Here is a 24,700-nt window from a genome sequence, read left to right as displayed (position 1 = left end):
AGAATACATACTAAAAACCTATCATGAAAGTATGATGGTCTCGAACTCTCACGGTAAAAGGTCAGACAAAAACCAGAACAAATGATCATGACTTCTAGTAGTTCTGGGGCTGAACAACCTGCTCATTTAAACAAAAGGGATCATCACAAAAGCACAGGTATTAAAAACTATTACATGAAAGGAAACTATCATGAGTCATTTATTTAAGTGTTGAGTGGACCATCACATTAAAATAACTGGAGTCTTTCAACACCCCATGACATACAGAAATAGCAAGTCAGACATATGGATCTGACAGGATATGATACAACCCCTACAAACTCTCACTACAGAAGAATGGACACGTGGTGTAATGAACCAACTAGCCAAATGAATACAAACAGCCAGTAAACCTCACCAGTAAATCAAATGAATACAAAATAAAACAAAATGTGGTTATTCTCCTATCAGATTAAGCCAAGATTCTGTAAGAAAAGTCTTCAAAATGTCTATATCCTTTTGATGCAACAACTCTCTTTCTAAGAATTTAACCAAAAGAAATAGTCAGAGATATAGGTAAGGATATATATCAGAGTACTGTTTGTAACTGAAAAACTGGACATACCTTTCATACAAGATTGGATAAGTTATGTGTACTGTGGCATATTCATATAATGGAACACTGAACAGTCACAAAAAATGATGCAGTAGATGCAAATTTACTGACTTGCTAAGATGGTCATACTAAATTAACTGAAAAAAGGTATAAAATTTGGAGTAATCCCACTTGCATAAAAAAGGGAGAGGTACTCATTTTTGTAGTCTTTCAGTTTTTTACAAGTGCTACCAGCCAGTGTTTGTGAGAGGCAGGCTTCACATCCACTCTTGGGGTGGACCACAAATTGGCATAGCCTTTCTGGGTGGTGATTTGGCAATGTGTATCAAAAGTGTTAAAAATATGTCATACTTACTCATTCCACTTGTAGTACCTTATTCTACACAAGTAAGCCCAATGGACACAAAGGTGTATATACAATGTATTCACGTTGCTTGTGACAGGGAAAAGCAAACTGTCTAAATATAATTGCAAAGAATTGATTAAACTATGGGACATCAATATGATGGAACATTACATGATACCTCATTAAGTGAAAAAAGCAGGAATATGAAATAGCAAGTATACTACAATTCTATTTTAGTAATCCCTAAGTGTATAAATATATTTATATATTAAAAAAAGGACTGAAAATATATACACCAAAATGAACAGTGATTATGTCTGGGTATTAAGCTTATAGGTAACTGTTCTCTTGTTACTGTGTATTTTCTGTAAAGAATACATGCAACTCTTAGAGAAAGTTTAAAAGCAACGTAAAAGCTATCAGAAAAATGAGGCTTTGAAAAAAATCCTATCACAACAGTATCACGCCAAAAGCTAAGCATATATTATATTAAAAATTCAATATTTTCAATTTTAGAATTTACCTCCAAGCCATAAATCCTCACTAAGAGATTTTGCAAAAGCATGAACCAAGGTCACCAATGAGCTTGTTGCAGTTCAGAGTGATGCGCCTCCAACCAGGCATACAGTCAAGATCAGGTCTCCTGGAACGAAGACTCTCAGCCCAGGTTTCTTCATGCCTTCTGGTAGTCTGATACTTCAAAGATTTAATGGGACAAAATTAAGATGCTTCAATAAGGAAACAGGGTGTGCCTACTGAGTATGGCTTATTATGTCAGAGATTTACACACACACATATCAAGCATATGTGCCAGGAGAATCAAGCTGAGAAATTAAACAGTCAGTTCTGCTTTATGAGTCCAGTGACCCACATTCTAGTCGGTCAGTGATTAGATTCCAGCCACTGGATGACCTGTTTTTGAACAGTTATGTAAAGTTGGACAACTCAATTACAGTCTAAGAATTATTTTCCTTATCTTCTAAGTCAGGGAATTGGTTCTAAATTCTATCATTGCTGAGGCTCTAAATGTCATCATTCTGTCCTCCACTGGTCTCCAAACACCTGACTGGGCAACCCATAAGAAAACTTTTTAATATGCATCTTATTTTTTAACAAATTATATACACAAAATTCTACACATTTAACTTACGTACATTATAAACTACACAGATAGTTTTTCATGATACAAAGCTAAATAGGTTCTAATATTTTCTTGCCCTAACTCCTAAGGCATTATTTTATTTTATTTATTTTGAAAAAATATTTATTTATTTGTTTGTTTGTTTGTTTGGCTGTGCCGGGCCTTTAGCTGCGGCCTGCCGGATCTTTTACTTATTGCATGTGGGATCTAGTTCCTTAAGCAGGGATCGAACCGACGTCCCCTGCATTGGGATCGCAGAGTGTTAACTGCTAGACAGTCAGGGAATTCCCAGGCATTATTTTAAAAACTATATTCACAAAATGGATCTCACATGCTACCTAGGGTATGCACACAAACTTCAGAGGCCTGGACTATGCAGAGCCAGTTTGATGTGCCTTGGGAAAATTATGGTTTGACATTTAACCACAAGTCTTGTCTTAAAGACATTCAATTCTTTATATTCATAAAATAAACTCTGGTAACAGGGAACACTGACTTTAAATGAGAAAAGTCTTGTTACATTCTTGAAAAAAGACTCAAAGTGCCTTTGACACTCTAAAAGGAAAATCATTAGTGTCATTTTCCTATTAACAATAGCTTATAAAAGCTCCAAGCAGAAATACCAGCAATCACTTACACAGTGCTTGGTATGTGCCAAGCACTATTTATACAAATGAGTTCATTTAAACCTAAATGAGGCCTAGAGGTTAAGTGATTTGTCCATGATCACTAGCTATGAAAAGGGAGAAAGGGAATTTGAACCCAGGCCATTTGGCTTCGGCACCCAAGCTCTTGACTGTTTTCTCCCCCAGGGGTCAGTGGACTTGCCCTGTAGAGGATCAAAGAATTCTTCAATTTTTAAAATCTAAATTTAAACATTTCCAGCTTTGTGGGCTATACAGTTTCTGTTGCAACTACTCAACCCCACTGGTGTAGGCTGAAAGTAGCCATAGCTACCATGTAAACAATGGGCGCGACTATGTTCCAAAAAAACTTTCTTTACAAAATCAGGCGACAGGCTGGATCTGGCCCACCAGCCATAGTTTACCTATCCCTGATCTGCACCAGCAAAGTACTAAAAAGGCTTCATGTCGAATTATTAAATACTTTAGGCCTAAATACAGTAATTAGAGCCACTGTAAACTTGTTAAGGCATTAGTTGAAAAACTGTATTTACAAGTTGCTGATGTAGTAATTTTTATTAGTTTATAAACTACAGCAGCTAACAGACACTTGATTCATTTAAATCTTGAAGACTGTAATGGCATAGTTTCTGCACAGCATCACAATCAGTGTTTTCAGTAACTAAAAATACATAAAAGTATTATTATGTATTATATATTAAATCTCTTATTTCTAAAATTAACTGGACTATCTTTACTAAATGGTAGAATCCCAAACTGAAAACTGGTCATATTCTTTCAACAAAATGAAAGATGCACTCACAGGTATCAAAAGACAAAAATTAACTGCCATCTGTGTCAACGTATTAATGTGCTTCAATCACATATGTTTTCATGAAAGTTTAAATATAAAATCACCTTTAAGATCTTGGCCACGTAATCTGCTCCCTGCCATGTCAGATTACAGCCCGTGAAGTTTACTGTCTTAAGAGTGATAGAGTTCTTTATACCTTGACAAAAAACTAAAAGGAAAAAAAAAAACCACACACACAATAAGATGAAGAGCCTATACATTTGTCAATCTTGACTTATTTGCTTTTCTTGAGTCAATTGGAGGTTTACAGCCACATTTTTTAAATCATTAACAACAACCTTCCCAAACACGTAATTGATGAACTGATGCGTTCTAAAACTTGTCAGTAACAAAGTCTTATTCCAGTTTACAGCAACACTTTAATTCTATTTAGGTACTAAAACTGAATACACTGAATACTGCAAACTTTATTGCCAACCACTCAGTAAAGTACTACATACTTTTGAGACAAAGGAAAAAAGAAAAACCTAAAAAGCATAAGACTCTTCCGATTTTCAGTTCCAATGATACATGCCAATCTTGATGATCAATCAGCGACTTAAATGTCAACTATAAACCCAGTATTTTATTAGCTGCTATGCAGTATACTAGAGCAATAGAAGAGAGAGAACCTCAAACCCTCTGTTCCCTCAAACTGAAAGGCAGGCTTCCTGACCCCTCCAGACCACTACTGGACATAGGGCACGCACGCTAACGTTTCAGGACTCCAATGAAGAGTCACCTGGTTTGTGATTACTTCCATGACACACCCTCACCACCACTGAATTCGCTGCTCCTACGGGACGTTACATATATTTCCTATTTGAACACACCCACAGTGCATTATAATTATGACTGCAGACAGACGTTCTAACAATTTAAAGAGAATGATGACTTTTTTGCTCTTTACGTCTTGCTATTTCCCTTCCCATACTATTTCTTGAAGAGAAACCATAAAAATATAAACACACATAAAAAACAGAAAATATAGAAAACGCGTTGTTTGTGGCTTAACACAAACTTAAGTAAGATTAATTCTGACAGTATCCAGCATGACAAACTTCCATGGTACAAATGAGAATGGACCAAGGTTTGAGCAGGTACAGGAGACAATCCACGCATGAACAACACCAAGGAAAGGTAGACAGGAAAAGGTAGACAGACATGGTGTGTAGGAAATCATGAGACCAGTCCGATGGGAAGAGACTTAAACAAGACTGAAACTCACTTTCTAAACCTCCATCTCCAACTGGACAACTCGCAAGACACAGGTGCACCAAAGTGGCCAAATATTCAATCTCGTTAATGGGGAGGAACAGTTTAAAATTTTATTGGTTGAGTTTGCCCCAAAAGCAACTATCAAAGGTTGGCAGGACACAATGAAGGCTTACCTTTGTTAACATAGTTAAGTCTCTCTCTCTCAGAGCTAGCCCACTTAGCTGAAAAGGAATGGATATATGTATAACTGAATCACTTTGCTGTACACCTGAAACTAACACAATATTGTAAATCAACTATACTCCAATATAAAATAAAAATTTAATTAAAGAAAAAAGAGATTCTGTGCTCTGTAGCACCAGAACTCACTTCTTCCAGAGCACTGACTACTGTGCTTGTGTTTACTTGCCACCCAGTAGAAGGGGAGCTTACCTAGGGCAGAAGCATCACCCTTGGTTCTGACAACTCATTCAAGTGCCAGGATACTTTACACACATAACCTGCTTAATTAATTCTAAGAATCCACAGAAAGAGTGGTTTTGAATGTCATTTTACAAGTGTGGGGATTGTAGTGAAAAAGAAACCTGCCCAGGCCACAGAGAGCATAAGCCCTGGAATTCAAACCCTAAGCTGCCTTCACACCGGTGCTCTTTCCACTATAGGATACTATTGAAAAAAATTTTTTTTTCCTGAGCCCTGTTTGAACGGAAAGGAAATGAAGCTGGGATAGATCAATTTCCTAACCGCTTTGGTCTGTACCAGGCAAAGTCATTCAACACGCCAGGTAACATCTGTGCAACCATTAACGACGCTCCAAACTGTGCTAAGTGTTCTACATTGTAGAGTCTGCAAGCATTAACAGAGTGAGACCTTGTAACCTCCACAGAGAGTGGGGTCCTGTTAAGCCCATGCTACAGATGAGAACACTGAGACCTAGAAGCCTTAAAGCACTCGGCCGAGGTCACCGAGCTGGCAGGGGTCCTAAGCCGCACGCCCCGTCTAGTGCACGCACACCCGGGCACTGGGCACCGGTTCTACTGCCCAGCCTCCACCTTGCACCATCTAAAACCCCGCTTCTCAGCGCCCACATGAGGGCCTGTCTCGCCAAGCCGCGGCTGGAAGAAACTCTGGATACAGATCACGGGCAGAGGGTGCTCAAGAGCGGCGTCCAGTCCACTCCACGGAAGCGGTCGGCCTAGAAGTCCAGCAGGACCTCCCGCAGGGAAGCGCGAACGGGGGCAGAGGCAGCGAGTCCTGCAGCGCACACAGGTCCTCACAGCGCCAGAAGTCGGCACGCTGTCGCGGCGCAGCTTCACCGAGTGATCATGGCCAGAGCGTGGCCTCGGGGACGCTGGCTGCGGACACGATGCCCACAGCCGCCTGGCGGTCCCTGCTCGCCTCCCAGCCCCTCGGGCGGCTGCGGCGCCGAAGCGTGGGCAGGACCCGCGTCGCAGGCGGAAGACGCAGGGCCACGTGCCCCAGCTACGCCGGCTGTTGGCGCCGGCCTCAATGCCTCGCGAAACGCGGAGCTGCGGTTTCAACTTCCGGGCGGGCCCGTGGGGGCGGGGCTCGAGGACGTCAGTGCACGCCCCGTGCGTCTGCACGCAGCCCAAGGGTCCTCCCATGGGGATCCGGCGTGAGGAACAGTGGCGGGCGCTTCGAGACTAGGGCAGCGCGAAAGGTAGGAGGTGTGGAGAATTTGGGGTTTCGAAAACGCGTTTGCTGACTGATCCGAACAAAAGTGAGACATGATTGTATCAGCGCATTTTATGATTTTTGTTGTTGTTGTTGTTTGTTTTTTTGCAGTACGCGGGCCTCTCACTGTTGTGGCCTCTCCCGTTGCGGAGCACAGGCTCCGGACGTGCAGGCTCAGCGGCCATGGCTCACCGGTCCAGCCGCTCCGCGGCATGTGGGATCTTCCCGGACCGGAGCACGAACCCGTGTCCCCTGCATCGGCAGGCGGACTCTCAACCACTGCACCACCAGGGAAGCCCCCCTCAGCGCATTTAAAAGTAAACTCCCGCTAAGTGTCTGTGCTCGCGCTGCCCAGGAGAGAGCGTGCACTCCGTGAGGGACACAGGAGAGGCTGAGTGAACGTCTGCCTGTGGTCCGTTACCTATTGCACGGGTGTGTGAATTTCTGAGGAGAGCTCTTAATTTCTGTAGTTTCTGCTGACTTGACACGGTGGTTGGCAAACGGTGACGTGTTCCGTGCATTCAGGACATGATCGTGGTTACTAATAATCACTTTGTTTTGTACTGACAACCCCACAGAGAATTTACTACTGAATGTCTACTTTACAGAGGAGAAACTGAGGCATAGGAAGTGAAGTGACTGAGTGAGAGGAAGGACTCAGACAACTGGTGTCAGTAAATTAACCCTGTGAGGCGGCCGTTAGACCCTGGTGGCTCTAGTGATGCGGCTGCCTACGTAAACCAACCAAAATCTAAGCCTGTCAACGCCTCAGGGTGACGAAAACTGCTGAGGACAACCAGTCACAAACCACCAACTAGGCGTTAAAGCCACAGCAAATCAGTCATTTCCTTGCTTTGCTTCTGCCCTTTTAAAAGAAACATCTCTGCAGCTCCTGTGGCTGGAGTGCTCCTCACCTCTTCCGCTTTGTGGTGCCTGAATTGAATCTATTTTTGCTCACATGAAGTGTTAAAATTTTAAATATGCCTCAGTTTGTCTTCTAAGATTGGCCGTAGAAGTTGGATTTGTGCCCAGTTTCTAGAACAGTGGTCGTCCTCTGGTCGGGCCTTAGGCGTTACATGTACAATGTTCCTCTTCTACCACCACCTCCTGGATGCCTCCACCCACTGCCAGCTCCCGCACATCAGATCCCCTAGATGTGGTCAGCAATGGCTTTTACATGCAGCGTGCTCACCTTGTAACATCACAGACACTCCTCCGTCCTCCAGCCAGCATGTGAAGTGAAACATTGCCATTCCTGTTGAAGAGTCTCTGGTGTGACCACTTTCCCAAACACAGCCACTCCCCAGCTGACCCTGGACTGTTTTTTTCATTCGTGTCTGTTTTTCTTCAGATGATTTTCTAGTAGTTTATACAAATATGTGAATCTGGATAAACTAATATATTTTACTCTCAATTTCAGGTTGCATCCTTTGCTCTCCAGCAATCATTGCAGTGCTGTTTTCAATATGTCCACGCAGGCATTCAAAATAACAAAAATGCTTTTGAAAAATAATGTCGTAGGTTGACAGTGGTTTATAAATTATAGCATACTCTTATGCTCTTAATTCTTCTTCACAACCCTGCTTATCATGGCTGGAATTGCTGCTACACCTGTGGGGTCAGCTGGGGGCTGGCTGTAGCCGGGCCGGGGGCCTGACTGGGCCACATGCCACTTATGCCCCAGCTAGTAACTGGGGCTTGTGCTCATGGGGGTAGCAGGGCTCTGAGAGGGAGAGTAGAAGCATCATGGGACCTAGCTCTGAGCTGGCACACCATCGTTTCTGCTGCCTTCTATTGGCCATGGCAAGTCACCTAACTTCAAGGGGGGGAAAATCAACTCTGTCTCTTGATGGGAGAGGCTGGAATGTCACATTGCAAAGAGTGAGGACACAATGAGTCAACCTGGAGCCATTTTTGCAATTTGGGATGGCGCTTGGTGCCTTCCTCGAGGAGGTCGTCTAAAACCATTTTTCAAACATCTCAGGTTCCTATAAATCTCCACCTCTGGTTTGGCGGCCCCTAAAAATTCCTAGTCAGTTTTGGTGAGGGGACACTTGGTGACAGTGTTGTCTTTCGAAATGAGTCGTTCCGTTACTGACATTACATTGCTCCCCATACATTATTTATAAGGTTTCCCTGTTTGCATGTGCAAACTATTTCTGTGTATATTTTGAGAAATACATTGTACAGGCCTCTTTTTTTTTTCTTTCACACACCCTAGAGATGTCATAGAGGCAGTAAATGTGTCCAAATTTTTGAGAAATTGGAACAATCAAGACTTACCTGTATGGAATGCTGTTAACGATGTCAATTCCCGCTACAGTACCTTTCATCTGAGACACTTAGGGTTTGTTAACAGATTAAAAGTAGTAAAAGACGCGGATCGAGAGAATTTTCATTATCTTGTGCTCTGAAAACTTGGATTTTCATTGGTTTGAATGGGCCTGAAAATGCATTTCTATTACTAGGTGCATAGAAACCTCTAGCGGTATTCTTAATAAAGCAAGGTTAGTTATAAGCAATCTGAGTTATAAGCAATCATCTGATGGAGGGTAAATGTACCACACTCCATTTTAAGAAAAATACAATATAAAAGTCTTACCATGGAAGAAAATCTTTATATGATCTTTTATTAAAAAAAACTTCAAGAAAAATAAAGACATGACACCATATTCAGTTTAAAGTCAGTGACTTGTAAGAAAGGCAAAGCAAAGACAGTCTGATTAAGGCCGTTGCATTGTTCTGGCAATTTTTAGGTCTCACCCATTTCTGTGGCCTTTTTAGAACCTAAGCTTATAGGGCACAGAGAACTTCATCTTGACGTAGGACTGAGCAAATGCACGGAGCGTTTCTCAATAAATAGGCATTAAATTCTAAGTCCAGAAGGGGCCTTGAGATGCCCTGTCTTTACTCCTTGGTAGAACTGTTTTAACCAGCCCCTGAAAACAGATTTTTTTCTTTAAATCTCAAAATTCAGAGATTCCACAATCAGAACTTACTTCTCATATTCCCTTGTGGTCTGCTGTGGGCATCTGTCTAATGGTGTGAACTCTGCGTGGGGAGCCTGGCCTACCCTCCAGGCCCACGGTTTGGGCTGCTGTGGTGCCATGCTGTGCTCAGGGGCCTTCTTCTTTGGAGGTCTGAGCTCCAGTGAGCCTTGGTCATGTTCTTTTATGGACCCTTGGGTGCTTGACCACTCTGACCCTCAGTCTCATTTGCAGGTTCTGGGGAGGATTAAATGAGCTCATGTGATACCCAGGTGACTGAGGCAGTGTAGGCTCAGGATGAATCTTTGCTTCATTTTCATTAGCTGCGGAGAAGACGATGACCCTAGGGATGAGCAACGTGGACTCCAGCTTGGTGCCTCTCCAACGTTAATGTGGGTATGCCTCTCTTGTGGATCTTGTTAAATGCAGGCTGGTATTCAGTAGTTCTGGGTGGGGCCTGGATTCTGTGCTTCTAATGAGCTCCTAGGTGACGGTGACGCTGAGGGCAAGGGTCCAGCACCTGCGTTTTTCCCTTTCCGGAAGAGCAGGACGTCTGCCCCCCCCCGCCCCCCCCACCGCCCTGGGAGGAGAAAACATCCACAATGTGACTACTAGGAGCCAGCTTCCCTCACAGGCAAGGGACCTGTACCTCTGCTCCCAACCATTTTGTCTGAGGCGCAGCAAGCCAAAACACTGACATGCTGAGGTTTGCAGCAAAGAGGAGGTTTATTCACAGGGCAGCCAAGCGAGGACGTGACGTGAGAATAGGTCTCAAATCCGCCTCCCCAAAGGCAAGGGGCTTGGGGTATCTGTGGGATAAAGGTTAAAGGAGCAGGGAAGTATGAGACATGGGGAGCATGAGGAAAGGTGATTGGAAAAAGGTGTGCTCATCATTGTTCTGAGCTGGCGTAACTAGGCTACAGGGCTCAGCACATTCTCAGGCTGGAGTGTTCGGCCCTCTGACGGCAGGAGGTCAAAAGGCACTTGCCCAGGTGGAAGATCAGTGGTCCTCTGCAGTCTTAACCAGCTCAAACTGACTAGACACAGATGATTCCAAGTTCCTGGACAATACCCTGGGCAAACATCTTATTGCTTATGCTACCTGCTACTTGGAGGATGTGCAAGTGTTCAAGCTACCTTGATGAGTGAAGACAGAATTTGACTAATCCTTACACATGGTTTCACCTCCAGACGAGCAGAAGAGGCCTGTAGGCTGAGTCTGGCTCCTGGCACCTGGAATTGGAGGCAGATGGTTTAAAAACGGGCTCTCCCACCCTCTGTGTGATCTTAGGTAGGTAGACTATTGAACCTTCCTGTGCCTGTTTCTCCACCAGCAGCATGGGGACACTCAGAGTCCCTCTCTTGGGGGCTGTTATGGGGGTTCAGTGAGATATAGATGCATGCACAGGCACATGGGAGACACCCAGTGTGTGTTACCTTCATGCTTATTTTTATTAAGACACCAGTATTGTTAGAAGATTTCTGGTTTGGACAACAAATTAGATAGGTGGTCATTGCTATAGATTATGCAACAGCAATTCACATTACCATTTGCAAAAAAGTAGTTGGTTGTCCAATGGGGATTATAAACATCCATTTACCATGAGCTACTGAACAGATAGTTTACACAGTAACTACTTCAAGTACTATTTAGAATCAATTCTCTTTGTTTTCTTAAGCAATGGTTAACCCCCAATTTCGTGAATCCTACCAAGTAAGTCACTTGAAAATCATCTAGAGCAATCTATTTCACTTAGCAAGCCTAAAGCTATAGTTAAACAATTTTATTTACTGTTCTATGACAAAAATTACTCTGAACAGCTATCCCCTGGATAAGTAATCAGCTAAAGCTAGTTTGACTGACTAAATCGATTTACTGAGTTAATAAGCCAGTTGTTTTAGAATAGGTCTAATGCATATTTCTCATCCATTCTGCATTAAACTATTTCCCATGCCTAAAATGTCTTTTTCCCCATTCATACATATCCAAATTCCTACTTCTGTGCTGTGGGGCTTGGCTGAACTACACCTGCCTTTAGTGAAACTTTTCTCCCCTGCACAATTGGAGATAATTTTAGTCTCCTCATGACTCCCATGGGGTTACCTCTGCTGTGACACTTGACTGTTTGGTGGCATATTTTATTTTATTTTATTTTATTTTATTTTAAAAAGCCTTCCGTTACTCCATGCATGTCAAACGGTCAATGCTTTCTCTTCATAAACCTGCATAACAATTTTCTGAACTCTTCTGCTCTGGGCAAGATTCATCAATACACCAGGCAAACATAGTGAAAGAGGAGACAGTACTTGTGTTGTATTCAATTGGGCCTTGATACCTAAGTGTGACTCTTAACCAAGGATTATGCAGTAGTTAAGGACACAAATTAAAGTTGTTTAGGGTGTGTCCTAAAGTCTCAGTGGCAGAATTTAAATCTCTACTCTGGAAATGTAAACCTGAGACAAACTACTTCCCTAAACGTCATTTCCTACATCTGAGAAAGATAATAGTATCTACCTTGTAGTAGACTGAATAATACCATTGCCCCCAAATGTCCACATTCTACTCTCCAGAACCTGTGAATGTCACCTTAACTGGCAGAAGGGACTTTGCCAATGGGATGAAAGTAAGAGTTCTGAGATGGGGAGATTCTCCTGGACTACCTGGACGGGCCCAAATATAACCACTGGTGTTCTTGTAAGAGAGAGGCAGAGGGAAGTTTTACTCCAAAGAGAATGTGTTGATGAAGTTGGGGTTAGATTGATGTGGCCAGAAGTCAAGGAATGCTAGCAAGGAAACAGATTCTCGCTTAGAGCCTCTAGAAGGAGGATGGATGGCCCTGTCAACTCCTGGTTTCAGCCCAGGGAAACTGGTTTTGGACGTCTGTCTTCCAGAACCATAAGAAAATAAGTGTGTTTTGTTTGAAGCAAGCACATTTGTAGTAATTTGTTACAGCAGCCATAGGGAACTAATGCGTACCTCATAGGAACTATTTCTCCAATTAAAATGTGTGACTGGAAACACACTTAGTGGCATGTGTGACACACAGTAGTTATGCTACCGTAGGTCGTTCTTGGAAACTGAAGCCTTGGTTTTGAGAGATCATCAAAACCAGTTCAATGGTTGCCATGTTTCTCCTTGTTCATCCTGGTGACAAACCTGGTAGAGAGAGCTCCATCCTTTCCCACAGGACCCCACCCCTAGTACTTAGAGGGAAGCGGTTATGTCTCACTTAAGGCATTTTTCTTTTCCTTTCTACTTTTTTCTTCATTAATCTTCATCCAACTGGCCTTTCTAAATTTTACAGAAAACAAAACCATTTCTCAATGGATTCAGATACTACCCCAAGTTAATATTCCAATCAAGTTCTTGTTCTTCCGGGTCTCATCACCAGAAATTTCTGAGCCTAAATCTTCTCTAGTTTCTAGGATCACTCATTTTCTCATTTCTCCCTTCTCCTTTTAGTTCAGAGTCTTGTCAATTTAGTCCCTTCCCTAACCACAACTTATAGTAAGGTGACACAGCAAAGTGATGAAAGTCTAGATGGTCTGGTTTTAATCCTGGGTTTTTGCCACCTACTTACTGTGTGGCATTAGGCAAGCTATTCAACGTCTCTGGACCTCAGTTTCCCCCAAAAAAGTGACTATTGTGAATATTCCCTACCTATAGGGTTGCCATTATGAGGAATAAGTGAGTTAATATTTGGTAAGCCCTTAGAATAGTACTAGTTATAGTCTAAGCACTACAGTTGTGCTTGTTAATAATAATAAATGAAATTCCAAGCGTATAACTTACCCAACTTTTTGTCATAACTTTGAAGTGTCGGTCTATCTGTTGGCCAACGTTGCAGGTAAATGAGTCAAGGCATGGCCTGAGGCATTGCTACCACTGGGTGGTGTGTTCCCAGAACTTGGAACAGTGGTGTGAAATGGATAGTGGTTCTACCTGGAGACAGGGCAGACTGGAAAATGACAGCCTGGGAAGGAGGTGTGATGTCCATAGCTTTGTTGTCAGAGCTGCTGCCTGCTGAAGCACCGATACCGACCTAAGCTGTAAATGGGGGGCTGGGGAAAACAGGAACAGGATGGAAGATGACAGCTTGGGAAGGAGGTGTGGTGTCCATAGGTTCGGGGTCAGACGTGCTGCCTGCTAAAGCAGCGATGACACCCGAAGCTGTAAATGGGAGGCTGGGGACAAGAGGAGCAGAATGGAAAGGGAAAATGGGCAGAATGGAAAAAGATAGCCTGGGAAGGATGTGTGGTGTCCATAGCTTCGGGGTGAGATGTGCTGCCTGCCTGATCTGAGAAAAGAGAGTGAAAGTGAGAGAGCTTCTCTCTAGCTTCTAACTCTTCTCGAGGTCTAGCATGAACTGGACACTGGACGGCTCAGCCTGGGTCTTGACATTCCATTGTACGTGTCACAGAGCAAGGGCGGGCGGGTCAAGGGATGGGCTGGGGGCCCCACGCAAGCCCAGCCCCTGGAGAAACCCGGCCCAAGGGCAAAGAGCCTGACTCCTTCTGGACTTTCTATCGGCTGGGACTTCTCGCTGTGGGTGGCAGGTGTTTGGCACTGGATGGGCCACCATGCGGAGACTGTTGGTGACTGTGGAAGCCTTCTCCTCCAGAGCTCACCCTGCCTGGGCACCGGCTCTGCAGGCCCCTCAGCCCTGGATATGTATCGGCCAGCCCTTCCCCACAACGGGTCCCAGAGGCCAGAGCCTACTCAGAGGTGAGTGCAGAAGGCACCCAGAGCTTGCCAGGCTGTGGCCCGCCTCCTCCGTGGACCTCTCCAGCTTGTGTGCGAGCCGTGGAGACAGGAGCACCTTCTCCTTGGCTGCTGAGCTGCCAGCATCACCATGAGCCAGGCAGTGAAGGTTTCTGAGCAGGAGATGCAGAGCCCTGACCCGACTGGATGCTGCACCCCACGAGGTCCCTTCCTGGCAGATAGGTTCTTTCTTCACTTCTTTTTTGAAATTTGGTAAAACAACATTTAAACCTTGGCCTGTCCTTCAGGATATACAGATGGTAGTGGCTTAGCCGGGATTTGAACCAAGCCTATGTGATTCCAGAGCTCGTGCTCTGGACTCTGGTGCCTCCTTATCATATATGCTTCATGTGATACTTTTTCTTTTTTTCTTGAAGTCCTTATGATACTTAGCCCTAAGTGCCATACCTGTAATGAACACATACACTGTCCTGCAGGAGGTGTTCATTTGTTCAACGCGTGAATTGGTCATCCACCACACTGGGTTTTAATCTCAGAAGATAGGTCAGGGACCACCAGTTGTCAGCATAGCACCATCCCACATTTCTAACTGAGGCTTGCAGCCTAGATTTTTCCCTTTGGTCTAGTTTGAAGGATCCAGGTATGTAAAGCTTATATTCTAGATAAATCATGGGCTGTCCTGAAAGGAATTCATCAATGAATTATTCTGTATGGATTAGAAGCCAGTTTCTCTGGCCTTGGTGGAGTATATCCAGTAAGGCATCTCATTCATGTCTAGAAAGCAAGTATATCATTTATTGCAACTTCAGCATGGAGCGATGTATTGGTTTAAAATAAAGTACGATCAACAGAATTTGGTCATTGTGAGTATGCCTGCTGGGTCCACTCTTTACTACACACACATGTGTAACTCTAAAGCTTCTTAGGCCCCAGAGAGGAGACATACTCTTGTGTGTCTAGGACAAGGGAAACATGTGTTGCTATTCAGGAGCTGGAAGCTATATCATGACAGGAAAGAATTGAAAAATCCTGGTTTTGGTCTACACATCACTTGACCTTGTTCAAATCTTGTTTCTTTGGCTTGCTTCATTGGTGTGTTTTCTTCTCCTGGGACAGACATTGTGTGTTATATATCAGGCATGTAACATGTAGAAGTTTCAGAACCCAGAATCATATAGATCAGTTAAAATTTATATATTTAAAATAACACTGGGCATAATTCATATATTCCAAAATTAGTTTGACCCTCTGCTCATGAGATTCTTTTTATGGTATCTCAAAGCAAATTTGGACTTCCATCCCCAATAAACTTTGAGGTTGGAGGACATAAAAGCTATTGCTCAGACCTAAATTCTGTCTGAAAAAAAAGGGTAAATATTATAAGCCCTTTCTAACCTCTCCAAGAGCAGAAATGATTTACAGCTGTGGCATTGAACCATAATTTCTTGATCTCATTTGGGAAGAGTTCAGTAAGAAACAGTATCTTGATTTTTGTTTGTTTGTTCCCTGTTTTCTTGTCTTGCTTACCAACAATCCACTGTAATACATGAGTGAGTATGGTAGCAGGCTGAGTGCTCCCTGGAGCTCCTTAAATGAATTGTTTTTCCTAAAATGAATTTTGTCTCCTTGTTTTCAGCCCCTCTTCTTTCCTCTGCCCTTTTCTATAACTAGAGCTCAGCAAAAGCTGATTGGCTTTGTGCAGACCCTACTTAGGGTAATCTTTTCTTCATTATTTTATTCATGGCCCCTCCATTTCATTGTTTGCCTTGTCGAAATGTGTTGAAATCTTTCTGTGGTTGATGACTTCCAAAATGTCTTGGCTTTTATTGGTTGAATACTTTTCGTATTTCTACAGTTTTATTTAAATATGGTTTCAGGAGGACCAGAAAGTAAATATATTTCCTAGTCTGCCATCTTGAGATGAAAATCCCTGTTGATTTTAGCATCCAGTGTTCCCATGGGAAAAAACACAACCTTGGCATTAATAGAGGTAACACTCAAGATTTCAGCTTTTCTTGAGCAATCACTAAGCATTTAATATGTGCTCATTTCTAATGGGAAAATAATAACTATCTCATGGCGTTGATTAGAGGATTAAATTAGATAATGGACATGAAAATACTTTGTAAGTTTTAAAAATCTATAAAAATGTTTTTGTTATTATTTGATTTGTTGCTATTTCAGCTTTAGCTGACAGTTGTTTATGACCTTGCTTATGTGAGAAAATGCCTTCTGGTTTATTGTTTTGAAAGCCAGATTATACTTTTCAGTAGCTCAATGGAAATGACATCATTTGTGAGGGTTAAGGGTGAAGGCATAAATGTTTCTTGACACCTATCACTTTACAATGTTTTCAGGAACTAACTGACTCATGTATTCCTCTTCCAAATTTTGCTGAGGACCTCCTACCAGCCAGATGCCTTCCATCAGGTGTTGGAAAGCATTTTCTGGATTTTAAATATCTTAGGCTCTGTGGGACACATACACTTTCTGTAACTTCTCCTCCTCTTTCTTCTTCAACAAACTTTCTGAACGTGAGAACGATTATTAGCTACAGTCACACAGTTCCAGGCTGAGAGCCTGATTTGATTTGTGGCCAGTATTTGCCGATCCCTACTCTGCGTCCTCACTGAGGAGGGGGACGATGTTTGAGTAATCACTTCTTTGAATCAACTGTTAATCTTCTGGGGCTTATCCTTATTCTCCTGCAGTCCCTAATGAACATGGCATCCAGAGAGATCCTGTTAAAACATAAGTCAGATCATATCACTGAAGTCTCTTCAATGGCTTCTTCACAGGAAAAGCAAAGTCCTCAAAGTGCCTCCACAGCCCTAGAAATCTGGGCCTCTGTTTCCTTTCTGACTGTTTCCTTCTCCTCTCCACTTTGCTCCCTCTGTTTCCCACACACTGACATCCTTTCTGCTCCTTGGATACTCCAAACCCACTCTTGCCTCATTGCCTTTCCATCTGACTGTTCCCTCTGCCTGTACTATTTACTTCCCAGATATGCACCTTGCTCCCTTTCACAACCTTAGGTTCCCTCTTAAATTTTATCTTCCCCAGAAAGCCTTCAGTGATCACTTAGTTTCAGATCGCAGCCTCCTGCTACCAGGTAACAATCTCCATCTCCCTTCCTTGCTTGCTGTTTTTCTCCAGCACTTACCTGATATACTAGTTATTCTACCCATTTATTCAATTTTTATTTATGTATTTATACCTATGATTTTATATTTGCTTCTTTACTTTTGTCTCTCCCCTCAGCTCGAGAGAGGCTATATTCATCTGTGTTAATCACTGCTGTGTTTCTTGAACATGCCTATAAAACATACTGAAGAAGGGTGCCTGAAATTTGGTAAGGGATCAATCAATTTTCTTGGCTGAATGAAGAAATATGTTCATAAATTAATGAACAAATCTCTGGGGTTTCTGAATTAAGGACTAATGGGAAGAGGAAGGCAAATGGTTGGGACAGGGTACTGCAAGAAATAGTATTTGGAGTACTCTGATAGCTATCCTAATAGATAACATTTTGTTCCTTTAAATAGTTTTAATGAGAGAGCTGGGAACTAGGGACACACAGCATCAAGGTTTTTATAATGCATTCTGTAGAGTTCTTTTTAAGTGTATACAAATATCATTGAAAATATATGCATGCATGTAAACCTCTGTTACTTTATTTAGTGCTTTACAAGAGCCCCTCAAGGAAGGGGTAGTAGCAACTATCAGTGTCCTTCCTTTATGATGAGCTTAATTTATTCAAAGTTACATCGTAATTTATTTGTAACTGTGAAACTAGAGTTAGTTATTTAGTAGACCCTCCCTAGAAACCTATGACGTTAATAAAACCAACAGAAATGTGTTCTGTTTCCAATGATACACACACTACAGACTCAATTATGTGTCATCCATTTTAATGAAGGGAAGAAGTGATTTAACAAACACAGCAAACAGAATATGAAGTTTTGTCCTCCATTAATATTAGTAATGGATAATGTGGGCTCCAACACCTTCAAGGTAGCTTGAGACCATCATCTCTGTGTCATGGGCAGGGGGATGCTCGGCCAGGATGTCTTTCTCTGTTACTGAGAAAAATTTCCATAATATGTAACAATACTTACTGATACAGGTATGGGGCATTTGGGTAATTAGGATTCCGTTAGCATTTTTTTCCAGAAGCCTTGACTACAAAATGAAGATAGTAGATTTGGACACTTTCAGCTATGCAGAAGTTGTTTGGGTATTCATCTTTATGCCGAATGAAGTAAGCTTATTTCATCTCTGCAGCTTCCATATACCATTTTCCCACCTCTGTTTTGTGTTTGGAAAGACTTTTAGAAATTAAAACTCAAGTTAAAAAGTGAGTGACGGGCTCCCCTGGTGGCTCAGTGGTTGAGAGTCTGCCTGCCGATGCAGGGGACATGGGTTCGTGCCCTGGTCCGGGAAGATCCCACATGCCATGGAGCGGCTAGGCCCGTGAGGCATGGCTGCTGAGCCTGCGCGTCCAGAACCTGTGCTCCGCAACGGGAGAGGCCCCAACAGTGAGAGGCCCGCGTACCGAAAAAAAAAAAAAAAAAAAAAAAAAGTGAGTGACAACTTAAATGATATATGGAATATTTTGCTGACCTACAAGTGCATGCAGAATTAAATATGACCCTGTTGAAATGTTAATTTTATTTTAATGTGTATATTGAGGTGGAGTCTTAAAGGTGCCAGAAGACAAGCATTCACCCATCCTGTTTGGAACTGCAGCACACAGACACCTTCAGTTACCAATTCTGTTCATTCCACAGAATCATCTTGAGAAAACATACTGGTTTTTTTTATGTACCTGGTATATATCTTAATTAGTTTGAAGAATTTCCCAAATATCTGTTAATATGTAGTTCTCCAATTCCAATCTTGTCACGTCCTGTACCGGTGACACAGCACATAGGAGTTTTATTTCTCTTTCTTTCTCTGGGTTGTTCAGAACCCAACGAAAGAACAATGGAATGGCATCAAAGAGATCAAGGTTCTTGACTCAGATTTACCATAAAATAGTAGTGTCCTCTTGAGAAAATTATAGTTATTATAGGCCCCTTTCCTTTTCTTTACTTTGACAGAGCTGCACTAGATGACCCCAAGTAACATTGCACTCTTTGCAGTAGTAGCTTAGATGTTATTGGTTTTCTAAAACAAATGAAGACAATGACACAGGAAACTGTGCAACATCTCTGTAACTATGTTTTCTTAGAGTTGCCTCCATTTTGCAGATGATAAGATGGCTGAGCACAGAAGTAGATGTTTTGACCAGAGGTTCCAGAGTAGATGGAACTGAACCACAAGTTTCCTTCTTTCCTGAAGCTCACTTAGCCAAAACATAGGCTTCTGAATATTAAGCTGTAAAGCATATTATCAGTATGCTTTAAAAGAAGCGGTTCTTCTAGGATTTCTAATTAATAGCAGGAAGTTTTGAAATTCTTAAAAGATCATCTAATTTTGTGAGATTTACAGCTCTATTTTCCTGTCAAGCAAGTTCTATTAGTGCCAGATAATCATCTGAGCTTCTGGATGCTTCTCTGGACCTCTTGAATTTTTCTTCTTGCTATCTGAAATTCATGCCAGATAAGCCTTTTTGTAGAGAGTATGTACAGACTTGTCCATTTTCATATAAGAAAGTGATGCAGTGAGTCAGGTCGGGGGTTAAGCCCTCATTCTCAGAGTGGTATTGAGCTCCTGGTGAAATATAATCATCATTTCCTCAGAATAGAAAAGCAGTTATCTCAAGTTTTTAATGCCATTAACTATTTATACATTTACGTATAATACATATATTTATTGTACCTACGAGGTGTGTTCTCTTTGGGAAGTACAAAGCTATTTGAGACATAGGTTGTTCATTTTATTGTTTTCCCACAAATACTGTGACCCTTTGAGCAGGAAGGTCTATATTTTACTAACATCTAGAACAAGCAGCTAACACGGTGTCTAAGATGTAGTCAATGAATATGAAATAGATAAATGAACACATTTTTAAGGAAGGGCCAGGACATGAACAAATAGAAAATTTTCATTTTCAGTCACAAAGCCACAACAGATATAAAAATGATACAGACAACAAGTGCTACAGTCATTCAGAGAAGGCATAGAATTGATACAACAAGGATCTCCTCTATGGCACAGGGAACTATACTCAATACTTTGTAATAACTTATAAGGGAAAAGAATCTGAAAATGGAATCACTGTGCTATACACCTGAAACTGACATGACATTGTAAATCAACTATACTTCAATTAAAAAACAAACAAACAGACAACAACAACAACAAAAAACCAAAGAGGTCATAGAAGTTCTTACGGGATTCCAGAAGAGAAGAGAAGCCAAATGAGGATGGGAGAGAAGGTTTTTGAATCAGTTCAGAGGAAAAGTCACAGAGGAACTAGTGTTTGATCTGAATTTGAGATTAAGATTAAGATGAATTAATCTTAATTAATTAAGATTGCAACACAGGGATATTACAGATGAACGTAATCACATAAACTTACTATACTGAAACTTGCAGAGGTTATGAGTGTTGTTCAAGATCCCAAAGCAAGTGCATTGTGGAATCAGAATTTTAAGTGAGGCCTAATGAACTAAAAACAAACAAACGCAGAAACAAGCCCTTCCTGTGACACCACGTTGCCTTTGAAGTCGTTTTTCTGGTGGGTTGGTAGAAACTGGTTCCAGGGTTTCTTGCAGGAATGACTAGTTCTGTCCCCCCATGGCCCATGAGCCCCGAGTTGATCCTCAGAGTTTCCTTTAGAATGGACTTGCTAAAATGCAGACATGCAAGTATTAATGACGCCTGTGTCCAATCATTTCTCCTGCCATTGCCTACTTCACTTCTGGATTATATGAACAATTCACTGTCTTCATTTATGTTTTTCTCTCCTCCAAGAATTCCTTTCTCCCTATGGGGCACCTGGGAAACCCACTTCATTTTTCAAAACTCAATTTACATATTATGTCTTTTGTGCAGTCTTCTTTTTAGTGCTGTGATCACACGCTCCTTTTTGCTACCTTGCACTTCTGCATGCCTGATTGTTGCACTCACTACACTGTATTGGGTTTTTTTGTTATTTTCTTGCGGTATGTGAGACCTTTAAACCTTTATCAAGCCTTTAAACTTCCTTGAACCCATAGATATATAAATAATTGCATAACTATCCTCCCTCTATACAATTCTAAGATGATCATATCAAAGTATGGTCGTTAATTGTTTATTTTGATTTTTTGTTTTTGCGGTACGCGGGCCTCTTACTGTTGTGGCCTCTCCCGTTGCGGAGCACAGGCTCCGGACGCGCAGGCCCAGCGGCCATGGCTCACGGGCCCACCCGCTCCGCGGCATGTGGGATCTTCCCGGACCGGGGCACGAACCCGTGTCCCCTGCATCGGCAGGCGGACTCTCAACCACTGCGCCACCAGGGAAGCCCGCTACACTGTATTGTGATTGTATTTTTAACATATCTCTGTGTTCTCCTGGGCAACATTCCTTGGGGCCAGGGACTACTTTTTTTCATCTATTGATGTTGCCTTAGCATGTTACTTGTTGTGAAGTAGTTAGTTATAAAAATGAGATTTGAATAAATTAAAAATTGTCATGTACATATTACTTATTAGCACTTTACAGATATAACAGGAAAAAGTATTAATGTTGGTGCTGAAAGTTCACTTTTAGTAAATGGTGGTGGTACTTGACTCTACTTATAATATTTTTCCCACTATTTTATATCTTTTTACCTGATAGCTCTTCTTTATTTCCACCTATGTTTCTTTATTACGAAACCAAGAAAAACAGGTATGAGGGTAGGGCTAGGCCATACATGGCTGAAATAGTAAAGAAATTGTGTGGGGTTTTCGTGAGAAAATCCAGAAGCACACAGGTCTGCATGTTCCCTTTGAGGCATGTGGAGGGGTCTGTTTCTGATTTCTTTTACATTGTCAATGTGGATGATCATCTTTTACTGCTGGGGTGGTGGTGGTGGGGAGTGACAGAATGTTCCTTTCCTGCTCCTGATGTTTCAGTCCTGTCAAGAGAGCTCTTAGGTTCTTTTCAGCCCTGCTTCTTTACTGACTCTGCCCTAGGGTGATCAAGTGACTTATATAGAAAGCTTGAAAAGAATTAAGTGAGCATGCTTGCCTTGACTAATTCTGTCCTCTTCCTTGAGAGTGTGAGTGAGTGTCTTCTGTTTCTCTCATTCTGTGTATTACTAGTTAGTAAATCTGCCCAATTCTGGGGTTCCGTTATGTGATCATCTTATTGAAACTGGATTCTCAAGCCAGTGCTATCAACAGTAACAGGAATATTCGGCCCTCCATCTTTTCGCTTTTATCTTATTTCCTAATTTATTCCAAACCAAATGGAATTAAGGCATTGTACTTCCTGGAAGGTAATTAAAAGACCCTAACACTTGGTGCATTACCTGGGAACACTGAGAAATAAAAAGAAAAGAGCGGACATTTTAGAGAGCAAAATGTCCATGTGGAAGATATTTTGTTACTGCCAAGGAAGTTAGTCTAGTGCCTTGGTTTTTAATGTATGGTGGGATGTTGAGACCTTTGACTGTTTGAAAATATTTAGGTTTGTGCAGTAAACTGCTGAAGCCTAGAAAAGGTTTAAGGCATGCTGTATAAGTGTCCCGTGCTTGCTGGGAGACTAATAAACTTGGAGGCTTAACACAATAGAAATGTACTATCTCACAGTTGTAGAGGCCAGAAGTGTGATATCAAGGTGTCAGCAAGGCTGCCCTCCCTACAGATGCTCTAGGGGAGATTCTATCCCTTGCCTCTTTCAACTTCTGGTGGGTGCCATCTTCCTTGGCTTCAGGCCACATCACTCAGTTCTTGTCTCTGTCTTCACATCACCCCCTTTCTGTGTCTGTATCTTCTCTTTTGTCTGTCTCAAATGTCCCTCTGCCCTTCTTGTATAATAAGGACAATTGTCATTCTATTTAGGACCCATCCAGATAATATAGGATGGAAATCCCATCTCAAGATCCTTAATGACATTTGCAAAACTTTTTTTTTCAAATGAGGTAACAGTCAAGGATTAGGACATGGATATATCCTTTTGGGGGCCACCATCCAACCCACTATACCAGCCGTAAGATACTTTGATTTTGGCTGATGGCTGCAGCTTATGGTGTGGGAGAGTGGCTGTTTCTTTCGAGCCACTTAAGTAAAGGTCTGACATAAAGAAAAAGGGCATTAGGGAGTTCCAGGTGACTGAGCAATACCTGGAGCAGAATGAATAAAGCACCTGGAGGGTCTTCAGTATACAGAGACCATTACCTGGCACTTGACTTGAAAGTGTGCAAGAGTTTACAGGGCAGGAAAGTCTCAGGCAGCCGTCCACCTTGCCTTACTCTTCAGGTACAATTTTTCCCAAGCAGGCTTGACTGAGACAAAGACTCAATTGTAAGGAAAACATGTTTTGTAGAACTTGTTGGCATTGACACATATGGTCTGCCATAGGCTGAAGTGACTCCCTTTACATGTGGACCCAAGCTGACACTGGTTTTGTCAATTATGTTGGAGAAAGAAATGTTCTCTTAAAGGCAGCTGCCTTTGGTCTATGCAGTTCCATAGCAGGAGGCAGTGAAATTGGCCATGGCTGCCTAGGACTGTCAAATCTATGCATCACAACTGGAGGTATAATGTCACTTCACAGAACCCGTAATCAGTTCAGTACTGCAGTGTGAACCACAAGGTCATCAAAGAGGAAGGATAACTCAAGAGTCCATGTGTGACAGATGCTCAGGGCTGTGCACTGCACATGGCAAATTCATAGTGACAAATCAACGTCAGTCTTCAAAGATTCCTCCTGGTTCGAAGTTCGCAGGTCAGAAATTTCAAATAAATGGCATAGACTAATGGACATCCTAGTGAGGCTAAAACGAAAGAGACTTTATCTTTCTCTCAAATGCCATTGAGTTTCTGCTTTGTTCTTTGGTCAAATTCTGTACTGGATTCTGGGAACAAAAATGTGCCTAGTTTCTCTCTTCTAGGAGTGGGGGATTGATTGGCTTGCTTTTGAGATTGTTTTTAAATTTTGGGGATAGTGCTGTAAAATCAAATTGTATCTTAGTAACTCTTTGGGCTCTTTAAAAGCATGGTTCATGAGAGACTTGATAAACTGATAAAACAGCCAAGGCCCTGAGAGACCCACACCCGTGTCAGTGACAGAAGTCCAAGCTACAGATACTGAAGGAGGCCTCAGTCCCACTCAGGCAATGAAAGCCCTGTCACTGAGAATGAACCAAATGTACATTTGGGAGGATGGTTTATGGACATTTAGGACTTTGGATTTTTAACCCACAGTAACAAGGAAACTTGATTTCAAAATTGGGCTTTAATACTTTGGGACCTTAATTCATAAGAGCATTTAATGTGTGCCCTTTTAATTTCTCTGTGAAGAATTTGATACTGGCACAGGTGTACTTTCAAATTTGCAACATTTCTATGATTTCTGAATTGTATTACTGGATGCTTTTATG

At 42.0% G+C, this 24,700-nt stretch overlaps 1 protein-coding gene and 1 pseudogene across 1 annotated transcript in view; one reads left to right on the top strand and one right to left on the bottom strand.

The window, feature by feature from the left end:
* Positions 1-435: 435 nt before the first annotated feature.
* LOC113625532 (centrosomal protein of 78 kDa-like) lies at positions 436-12,586 on the bottom strand (annotated as a pseudogene).
* Positions 12,587-13,547: 961 nt separating this feature from the next.
* The window catches only part of LOC113625531 (uncharacterized), a 29,958-nt gene continuing 18,805 nt past the window's right edge, over positions 13,548-24,700 (top strand). Inside the window, 2 exon segments of the mRNA XM_027116112.1 lie at positions 13,548-13,733; positions 13,820-14,184. Coding sequence (XP_026971913.1) covers positions 13,548-13,733; positions 13,820-14,184 — 551 coding nt within the window.

The sequence above is a fragment of the Aethalodelphis obliquidens genome, unplaced genomic scaffold (genome assembly GCF_003676395.1).
Source record: "Aethalodelphis obliquidens isolate GAN/ISIS:26980383/991018 unplaced genomic scaffold, ASM367639v1 scaffold16, whole genome shotgun sequence".
Lineage (NCBI taxonomy): Eukaryota > Metazoa > Chordata > Mammalia > Artiodactyla > Delphinidae > Aethalodelphis > Aethalodelphis obliquidens.
Note: the sequence above shows the minus strand (reverse complement) of the source record. Positions and strands in the feature narration are given on the sequence as shown.